Raw genomic sequence first — 11,119 nt, forward strand, 5'->3', positions numbered from 1 at the left:
CCCTTCTTAGGCACTGTTACCTACTACTGAAATCAAAGCTGTGGTAGCAATTAGTTGTAAGATACAGCTGTTGCTGAAAGCTAAAATGAATGTATTCTGCTCCCACACACAGAGAGGAGAGGACAGACAGAAATATGGACAGGTACTCTGGGGCCTCACCCTGGCAGAAACTATCTGACACTATATATAGAAGCAAGTTTTTTCCTGCTTCTCTGGAAGCTCTCTTGGGATTGCAGCCTTCATGGGTTTTGGGTACAAGGGAATGGGTTCAAAGGGAAATGTGTTCTCCCTGCCCAGTTGGAAGTGTAATTGCCCAGGGAATCCCAGAATCCTGGGATTAGGGAACAGGAGATGGCCCAAGCATCTGCTGATGCTGTGTGCATCCTGCAGTTCTTTTCCCCTTGTCCCTCAGGAAGCGATGAAAATTTGGCCAAAGCCAGTCTGTGCCTTCAGAGAAGATTTCCTCTCAGACTCCAGAAGAGCAACGTGTGGTTAGGTAACCTGGCTAAGGACTTGGCCATTCCTAAGAGGCCGTACTTGATTCCTGGAGCGCTGCTGGTGCAGCTTTACACCATTCAAACGAGCCGTTGTGTTTCTCAAGAAAAAAACGTGAGGGGATCTTGGGACCTGAAACGGGCTGAAGGGGAAAAGGAAAGCAGAGAAATTTTTGTGGAAGTAACATCCAGTCTGTTCATCTGTGTTTTCTCCATTCCAGGTCACTCACTATTTACTTGACAAGACACTCATCATAGATGAAGATACGTTGTATGAGCTTTCCCTAAAGATTGAACCCAGACTCCCTGCCTGAAGAGCCAGCTTCGCCTCAGCGTCTACAGAAAGCTTTAGTACAATGAACAAAATCATGCATGCCAAGTCCTAAAGACAGCAAGGGAAATATCGAGAAGAATGCAAGCTCTCTTTTCCAATAGGAGATACGGAGCCTCACAGCATTTCCCTCTCAGGCAACGAAAATGAGCATTGGAGGTGGAGGACAAAGATGCCTCTTACCTGGATTAAGTGATTGCTGCTTTGCAAAGATAATGGTTTGCAGTAGGGACTATGCATTTAATGGAAAATAGGAGACTTTCCTGTGAACGGGTAGTAATTGTAGCCATCTTATGTGACAAATTAAGGGGACAGATTTAAATGGTGGTAATATACTCAGGTATATTAAGATAAATGAGCAAAATGAGATGGCTGTGATGTGGTCTGGGTTGATGGCTAACTATGCGTTCACTGAGGCAGTAATGCTAGTGGTGTCCTCATATTGTGTTAACTCCATTGAAAAAACAGGATCTTAACAGTCATCTACTATCTTGGAGTGACATTAAGGTAGCATCTAGTATCTTCAGATCTGCGGTTGTTCAAAATACCTGCTATACATTTAATACTACCCTTTATAAAGTGTTACCTTCTTTAAATGTCTTGTCAGCCTTTTCTAAGGTGACTGATTTTACCTATAAATGAACTGTAAATATTTTTTCATTAATACACAATGAGAGTATTTACAGCATGGAAAGCAAATGAACTAGTTGAATAGCTGTAAATAGTTGCCAGCCTTGCAAGCTTCAGCTGGGAAATACAAGGTTAGGAGCTATACCTGAGACTTGAGAAATCTGGACATAGAGTGAATTGGATGGTTAGCCATGTTGCACACAGCCCTGGAAAAGGCACTTTATTTTTCTGCACTTCCTGCAGCTTCTCTGACAAGTCAGGCTACAGAGCACTTTCTGGACACACTGTGGAGAGAAATACATGTCTGGTCTGGCAATGGGTAGTGATCAGCAATGAACACTAGGAGTTGGAGTGACAGTTTCGTTTTACGTGGAATCGGTGGTTTGAAAAATGTCTATTTTTTTGTTCCAGTGCCATTCGGCAATGACTCAGCTCCAAAATTGTTCAAATCAGTGGCAGACTTTGAATGCCAGCAAACACAAACTATATATTTTTATCTGAGCTAGTAATTATCATCTGCATATGGGCATATGTTTAAGAAAATGTGCTATTTGTAAATGTTTTCAAAGCCTATGCTTTTGTGACGTACCAGGTAGATAGATGTCATTTCTACAGCTAGTTGGTACTTCCTAAATTTTCCTGATCAAGAGTGGCCTGTTGTAGCTGCATGGAAAGTGAGCTCAATGCATGCTGTAAAGTGCATCATAGCATAAAATGCAGGTATTAGCACTGTTGAAAAAAATTGGCTGGAAAAGTGTCCTTACTTTTCCAATGATATTCAGCCAGTTGAAGAAATAGGGCTATATCACTGTATACCTCCCTTAAATCCTCTCAGGGAGACAGATGTTTAAAATAGATTGTGACCTAGGCCTATTTGATCTAACATTTCTTACCACAGTCATGATGCTTCTTAACGCTGGCAATGAAAAACGGATCTGCCTGGCTTGTGGGTTTTGTCCTTATTTGCACTTTATTGTATTGCTGGCCCAGCCCAGAGCTGCATAATAAATTCCATTTGTTCTGTCTGAGTGTAACTGCTAGCATTTATAAATGTACCTTAGCAACTGTAAATTTCATTAAGGTTCTTCACCACAAGGACCATCTCTTTGTAAATAACTGCATGAGGAAACATCACAAATACGAGAAAATTCCTCGATCAGAAAAGCAGATAGCAACAGAAAAGAAAATTCCAGAAACATTTTAAATAGTTCTGGCTAATGATTGCTGTAGAAATGAACACGGAAAATGTTACTTACAGAAGCTTTTTATTGTCAAAAATGTGCTTGTTCTTTTCACTAATGACTGACAAGAAGCTGATTGCATCCCAATGCATGATATGAAAAAAAAAAAAGCATGGCTTATTTGGACCACAGAACTAACTTACTGTGTATTTTCTGTACAAAAGCAGTTACTATACACTAATTCCATAAAACACTTTGAAGTAATGAAGAAACAGGGGAAAAGTGGTCCAAAAAGTGATTTCTTAACTAGGTTTTATTGTTTCTCTGTTAACAAGGAAAATGTGTAACTGTCAGTGTCAATTGGCATCTCTGTTGTATACTACTAACTGCTGCTTTATCTGCCTGTACCCCATTTTACCAAACTTCCTCGATGTTCTTAGGGTTACAGGGTACAATTCTTCATCTTACTCTTTTCACAGTTTGTTGGTTTGTACTTTATGTGTGTGTATCTGTTCTTCAGTTTCAAAACATTCAATGCATTTTAACGCTTGCAATACGCAGGGGTGGTGCTGTGCTTATGCTACAATATTACAAACGGACAGAGAGGAAGACAAAGGGTTAGACGTGGATTTTTTCAAAGGTGCTGAGCATCCATATCTTAAAATCAGTAGACAATGTGGTAGTTCAGCCCCTCTGGAAAAGCATATACTATTTATATGCCAAAAGTTACCTCTTGGGTCAGTGGCACAATTTAGATTAGAATCACTAGAGTAAATAGATACTTGATTTGTGTTCAGAGCAACAAAAAACCAAAAAACCAAAAAACAGGTTATGGTCATGGTAATGTTTGATTTGCTGATGACTAATACTAGTCTTTTTGGTTGGGGTTACAATGCATTCATTAAAATACAGGAGATGACTGCTCAAAGAAGTGAGCATGCATCTTGTTATCCACAACCCCAAACAGCGTTGCAACCCTAACCAGAGCTGGAAACAGCTGTTCTGCCGAAATCCTGCACAGCGAGTGTAGAGCGGTGTGTCTGCCCCGCAGTCGGGTTGTGTACTTCACGTGTAAGTGGCCTGAGTGCCTCTGCTACAGTACTGCTGCAGTGTTTGAGCTATGGCAGCAGTTAGTAGGCAGCAGCAACCTGCTTTATGTGAGGCTTTGCCTAGTACATCTATAGCTAGTGCAGCGATCTCCCTGTACAGCGCACAGGGATTGTGGAGCTCTTCGCTACCGGCTTCTCTTTGCCACTCCACCACAGCCATATAATATATAGAGATAGAAATCCCAGTCATAAAACACCCACTGTTTGCCTCTGGTGTTTTAGGGAGGATGTCTCCAAGTGAGGACTTTGTCATTTGGATCTTGCTGTCTTTTAGGATCTTGTCCATTATAGCTTTTATGCCGTGGAAGCAGAGCAGACTTGCTTTTCTACAATTGGAGCTGAAAAAGCCGAGCTGATTCAGGATTCATAAGAAAGAGAAGGGTTGAAGCGCCTATTACTTGCCTTTTTTAGCTCCTCAGCACTGCTGTGCCGGTCAGATGCGACAACAGTTCTCATGTTGGAGGGGCTGCTCCCTTCAGCACTCTCCAGACAAAAACGCCTCAGGGTGTACGGGCTGGCTAGCTGCAATGGGGATAGCACATCTCACCCACTGGTTCAGCAGTGGGCACATTTGCCAGCAAAGTCCGAGGGGAGTTTTGCAGTATTTTTTTATTGCATAAGTAGCAGCCTGGATTCAGCCCGTAGTTATCTCGGAACCTGGGCAGCAGCACAGACACGTCCCCTTCCATGTGACAGAGAGCACTTGTCACACGCTGATACGGGGTTAGAGTTGCCTTCACCCCAGCCTTCACTCCCCCCTGTCCCTCTTCACCCCCCACTAAATTCGCCAGTATTGTTAGTGGACTGAGCCTGTGATTAGTCATCGTGTGGAAGAAAAAATAGATCCGTTGAATTTACAGTGGCAGTAAGTGTATATTCTGTCCCTTTCTTTCGGCTAGTCCTGTAACACACAAACGCGTAGCTTAATAGTGAGAGATGATACTGGGACTGATCACCCGTATTTAAAAGTAAGGAAGAGGTCTCCATCCTCTTTCTGCTTTCCTAGTTCTTAATACTGATTATTGTTCTGTAGGATAAAAAGGAACTTAACTATTTAAAATATTTATTAACTTTAACCACGTTGATTTTGGTTTCAGGACATGTTCATTATCCCAAACTTTCCTTTGTAATCATTATTTATTTTAAGGGTTTTACAGAAACATTGTTTTATTTGTATCAATATTCAGTCTTTCCTCCTTTCACTCTTATCAGCAACATTAAACTTAGATATATGATTTAAAATTCTCACTGATAGAGACATTTTTACCCACTCATAATTGTTATTCATTAAGGGCAAAATCCTTCAGACCTCATTCTGATAATACCTTAGGCTTCACTGAGAGCTTTTCATAAGTAAGTATTTGGGGATCTGGCTCTCAGCTATTTGCCTGTTACAGTTTTTGCCTCCAAAGGTCAAATGTCTCTGTGTAGGATGCTTTGTGTCCAATACGCTGCTCAACTATGGTTGTTTTGTTGTACCTTTACTTTTGAAATAGTCTCTGAAGTTTTGTTCTTTAGGAGAATAGATGTATGTTTATTTGACAGATGTACCTATAACTAACATGTTACTTAGTGCACAATCCAGACGTTTTTGCATGTATTGTAACTTATCTTTTGACCTGAGGTTATTGCTTTGTATTGTTAGTAAGGCATATCAGGCAGGGTGTTGTGCCTATATGCTAATTAAACATTCTTTTTTTTCCTGAGTTTCAAGAGTCCTTACTGGTATCTGTTTAATTTTTTACCCCCCAATGGTGAATAATTAAATCTACTCCTGAATTACTGAGTCTTTTAGAGAAACATGGGAGCAGAAGGGACAAGCCATGAATAAGAAGGGCAAAATCAGAGAAAATTCTGAGTCTCTTTACTGGGAAAGAATGGTTTGAATTACTGCATTTTATTCTTTGTTCGCTCATGCTGCATTGCAGCTGCTGTGGGCATCATTGGGAATCATGCTGATTTTAACTTGGAACAGAGAATGAAGCCTACTTCATATACCACTAGAAATGCTGATCCGCTGTGAAGCGTACAGCATAAATAACTAAATAAGACATGTAACAGATTAAACTGAACCAGCCACACAACTCATTCTTCTTCAGCTGAGGAAAGCCTCTCCCCTTCCACACCTTTATTCCCTTTATAGGAAGGTACAAGTAGGTGGAGTTTAAATATAATTTCAGAAGGTGTTTAAGGACTTCCCATTTCAATAGAATATTTCTCTAGGCAAAAGGCAATGAATTATATAAATAGTAAATAACATTGTCCCTAACTTCTTTATCCTGTTGTTTTGGGTTTGGACTTTTGTCTAAACATCCCTAGCCTTCTCTTGGCTGGTTTGCTGCCCTGGATTTAAAGAAATAGTATAGCCACATCTTCTACCCAAGTAAACACAGAAAACATTTTGTAAGTATGGTATGTCCCTCCTCTTACGATAGGAAAACAAGTCACACAGAGATAAAATGACTTGCAAATTGAAGCAAACTAGTTAATAGAGCTTAAGACTACAAAACAGGTCTCCAGCTTCTGCTATATGCTTTAATCACTGTTTACTGCTTTCCTTTGCTGAACTGGGTAATTTCTTCAAGATAGATGCCTGTTAAATTTGTTTCAAAAATTAACATATTGTAAGTAAGTAAACAGTAACGGCACATCAGGTCTGTGTGAGATGAAGATAAAGCAAGTGATGTATTAAAATCAGCATCCATTCAGTACTCTGTGACCTTGCAGTCACATTTTCTGCAATCTTTCTACATTTTTGGTGTTTCACATAAAAAGTGAAATTGGCTGAGAGAGCAACTTACTCTTGAAGTTGTCACATATTTTCAGTGCAAGAAAAAAAATCAAACTATTTGCCAAGCAGCTCTGTTTAAACGTACTGCAGGATAATTTTAATTTAAAGTTGTTTTCCTCACACTTTAAACCATTCCATTAACCTTACACCAGCGTTGGCTGGTTTTACATCTTTTCCTATGGCCATCATCATATGATCATTCACAGAATGGTTTGGGTTGGAAGGGACATTTAAAGATCATCTAGTCCAATCCCCCTGCCATGGCAAGGACATCTCTCACTAGATCAGGTTGCCCAAAGCCCCGTCCAACCTGACTTTGAACACTGTCAATGATGGGGCATCCACAACTTCTCTGGGCAACCTGTTCCAGTCTCTCACCACCCTCATTGTAAAAAATGTCTTCCTTATGTCCGGTCTAAACCTACCTGCTTTCAGTTGAAAACCATTGCCCTTTGTGCTGTCACTGCAAGCCTGGTAAAAAGTCTCTCTGCATCTTTCTTATAAGCCCCCTCTAAGTATTGAAAGGCCGCAATAAGGTCTCCCCAGAGCCTTCTGCTCTCCGGGCTGAACAACCCCAACTCTCTCAGCCTTTCCTCATAGGAGAGGTGTTCCAGCCCTCTGATCATTTTTCCGGCCCTCCTCTGGACCCGCTCCAACATGTCCATGTCTTTCTTGTGCTGGAGACCCCAGAGCTGGACGTAGTACTCCAGGTGGGGTCTCATGAGAGGGGAGTAGAGGGGCAGAATCCCCTCCCTTGACCTGCTGGCCACCCTTCTTGTGATGCAGCCCAGGATACGATTGGCCTTCTGGGCTGCGAGCGCACATTGCTGGCTCATGTCCAATTTTGTCTCCACCAGTATCCCAAAGCCCTTCTCTGCAGGGCTGCTCTCAATCCCTTCATCCCCCAGTCTGTACGGATATCGGGGATTGCCCCAACCCAGGTGCAGGACCTTGTGCTTGGACTTGCTGAACTTCATGGGGTTTGCACAGGCCCACTCCTCCAGCCTGTCCAGGTCCCTCTGGATGGCATCCCGTCCCTCTAGTGAATGAACTGCACCACTCAGCTTGGTGTCATCTGCAAACTTGCTGAGGGTGCACTCGATCCCACTGTCTATGTCATTAATGAAGATATTAAATAGTACTGGTCCCAGTATGGACCCTTGAGGGACACCACTGGTTACTGGTTTCCACTTGGACATTGAGCCATTGACTGTAACTCTTCAGGCGCCACCAGCCAGCCAGTTCCTTATTCATCGAACAGTTCATCCATTAAATCCGTATCTCTTCAATTTAGAGAGAAGGATGTTGTGGGGAACTGTGTCAAAGGCCTTACAGAGGTCCAGATAGACGACTTCAGTTGCTCTTCCCTTGTCTGCTGATACAGTCACTCCATCGTAGAAGACCGCTAGATTAGTCAGCCACTATTTGCCATGTTGGCTATCTCTCCTCAGCTCTTCTATATGTTTTGACATGTTTTCCGGGATGATCTGCTCCATGATCTTACCAGGCACAGTAAGATCATGGATTATTGTTTAAGAAGTATTTAGCAGGGGGGCAGCTGTTTTCTACTTTTTAGTATGTTGCAAGAAAACAACTAAATACTCTGTAAAATGATAGACTCACTGAAATGATCAAATCTCTGAGGAAATCTGACAGCACACAACCCTTTTTAATCTTGACAATGAAGAAAGAGGGGGAAGCTAGCTGCTACAGGCTGTTCAAAATCCTCAGCTCTGTGAAAAAAAAACTGAAATTGGTCTTGACTGATTGCGCAAAAATAGTGAATGAGAATTGTGAACACTGAACTATGCCTTGAAAGCTATATTCGAATGTTCTGGCCCTACTGGTGTATAGCCTAGAAGAAGTAAAATCTGAGAAGAAAAGATTTTTGCTTGAAATTTCCGGTTTCAAACAGGACTGAAACAATCACTGGTGTTCATTCCAATTCCCTGACTGCTGGAGCCAACCCTGCACATGTGGGTTGGTAAGTGTAGTAGCAGAAGCCATTTAAAATTTGTTTTCCTCGAGGTAGCAACTCCACTGTGAAACCTCTTTGAACGAGACAACACCCTATCCTACTAATGCTCATGGTGTGCACATGCCTAGATGGATGGGTCAGAAACAGAGCAATAGTTACTAGTAAAGGCTTATGTTCTCTCCCGCTACTCTTGCTGGAAGCTCTTCATTTATACAGATTGGGGACAATATGTATAAATCATGTTTAGATCTTCGATATGTTTCACATAAATCAAAAGCAGTAACTTTTCCAGGCAGAGAAGACACGAAGTCCTATCAATGCTTTCTATGCTGCTCTAAATCTAAATATTTTATTTATTCCATTTCATTTACTATTAAATTTCATCTCCAGTGGGAGAGCCATCTGAAAAAAAGCACCTTTTTCCGTCTCTAACCATGCCTGCTGGAGTTTCCATGACAAAAAAATGCTGGATCAGCATGGTAGAAAGAGGGAAGGTGTCCAGAATTCAACACATCTGAATATGTTTGTTGGCTGTGTTTCTCTAGTCATTACTCTTTTGAATTCTCTGACAATCACAATCTCAGAACTGATTAATTTCACTGAGGTGTGTTTTGAGGAGAAAGCAACGGCCTGCTGGATTGTGAGCCTCCATCACCAGCAGTTGCTGGCCCTGCGGCAGCAGCAGAAGAACAGAATGAATATCCTCCGCTGGGTCAGAGCACAGAGGATGTCAGTCTCCTCTTGTAAAGCAGCAGTGTTTGTTTGTAATCTTGTTCTCAACATATACCCTTGAGAGAAAATAGCATTTCAGTGAGATACAAATACTCTTCTTTCATTTTTTAAATGAGACAAAATCTTCACCAAAATGTCACGCAACAGCAACTTTTCAAAGGGCTGAAATTGTGTGAAACAGAATTGTTGCCCCTTTCACACACATAATCTACACTAGACAATTCCTACCTTCAGCCTTGCCGCTCTAATTAAAGACATATGCATTGTGATACTGTGCAATGCAGTCTGCAACACAGCTGGCAAAAATAGTGTGACTGTTTTTTAGGCAATTGTGCTGAAGGCCACATGGTTCTGTTGTAAGGATTTTGGATATTCCTGCTTTTCCAAAGGGTCAACTCAATTTTTAGGAAAACCTTTTCTCCTCCCGTTGGCCAGAAAATATACTGCTAATTATAGAGAACCTTTTCTATAGTATGTGGTGGATGTCCTGTGAAGAGCAACTTCAATGACTTAAAATAACTGGGGTTATTTTTAACAGGTTGGTTGGACCTAGTTGAGCTCTTTATTTAGTAGACATGTATTAGCACCTTAAAGTGCCTTTCTTTGGAGTAATCATAACTGTAGGAGGACTGTTCTGTGCCTACTTATGCACTTGGTCATGGTGAATTTGTGCCCATGCTTAGCAACAAGTACTTGCTTACATTCCACTAACTTCAGTGGGATGTAAGTGGTTGAATGCCACCTCAAAACGGAATGTTTTCCCAGTTTGAGATCTCAGTGATTGCATATACTCTATGTAAATGGATACTGAACATCCACAGTCACGGGGAAATCTCAGTAAGAGGTCTGGTAACCATTTGGTAAACAATTATATTTATTCCCAAGAGGGTATACTTCACTGCATTATTCTAAGTCTGTCTTTAGGAATCTCAAGAAATAAAGACCCATCGAACTTGAAAACCAGTGATTGCCATTGCACGGGGGGCAAGCCGACTGTGAGCTTATAAGGGTTTTGTGTGTAGTGGCTCTTTGCAGCTGTACAATAGCAGAGCTCTGACTCCAACAGCAGGAAAGCTAGTGATTAGTGTCCCTGCAAGCTCTTCAGAACAAACATGGCATCCTCTAATTCCTGATTTGATACATATACTAAGTAAGAATAACTAGGCTTGTAATTCCTGTCCTGATTCCTTTGATGACTAATAAATCATTTCCCACATATGGAAATTTGACTTTGTAGACATTTTCTTTGAAAGAAATGTGCTAATCAGAAAGGTCTTCCCATAAAACAAGATTACCTTTGTCTGGTCAGTATAGGTAACTTCTCTGTTCAGCAGCTTCCACAACAAACTCCAATGGGGCACAAATTATTGCTGAATTTCAGCTGAACTCTCTGTGCAGGGACAGATGGCATTAATATGAATAGCAATTGAATTAACACTCAGCTACTGCTACCTCCCCAGCACAAGCAATGAAACCAAGACAGCATTTTAACTGGAAGATTTCACATAAATATTTAGGTTAGATAAGGATGAAAATAGGGCATTATTTATGGATGGTTCTTAGCATCCCAACTGTTTCTGCAGCTGGGTTCCTCACAAAATAGATCAAAGAACAGCAGTAAGACCAAGCTATTTTTTAAGTATTAATGATGTATTCTTCAGAAATCGTAAGGGAACTTGCTAACACTTTGCCAGGTGTTTGCGATGTTAGCTAGCAGGCTGAGTTTCCTTTGCATCTTCTGTTCTTCCAGGCTCTGAGCTGGCAAATAACTTAAACACTTGCGTAGGCCAGCAAGGCACTTCAGTTCATGGTATCACCTACTTAGAGGTGAAGGCCTTTGTCTGTTCAAGGGCTTTATGAAAAAGGCTGCCTT

At 41.3% G+C, this 11,119-nt stretch overlaps 1 protein-coding gene across 1 annotated transcript in view; it reads left to right on the forward strand.

Annotated features, from left to right (window-relative positions):
* Window positions 1-5,448, forward strand: part of RASGRF2 (Ras protein specific guanine nucleotide releasing factor 2) — a 145,798-nt gene extending 140,350 nt beyond the window's left edge. The window contains exon 27 of the mRNA XM_009281018.1: window positions 716-5,448. Coding sequence (XP_009279293.1) covers window positions 716-808 — 93 coding nt within the window. The 3' untranslated portion in view covers window positions 809-5,448. The remainder of the gene's footprint in view (window positions 1-715) is intronic.
* The last annotated feature ends 5,671 nt before the right edge of the window (window positions 5,449-11,119 follow it).

This window comes from Aptenodytes forsteri, unplaced genomic scaffold (genome assembly GCF_000699145.1).
Source record: "Aptenodytes forsteri isolate BGI_AS27 unplaced genomic scaffold, ASM69914v1 Scaffold388, whole genome shotgun sequence".
Taxonomy (NCBI): domain Eukaryota; kingdom Metazoa; phylum Chordata; class Aves; order Sphenisciformes; family Spheniscidae; genus Aptenodytes; species Aptenodytes forsteri.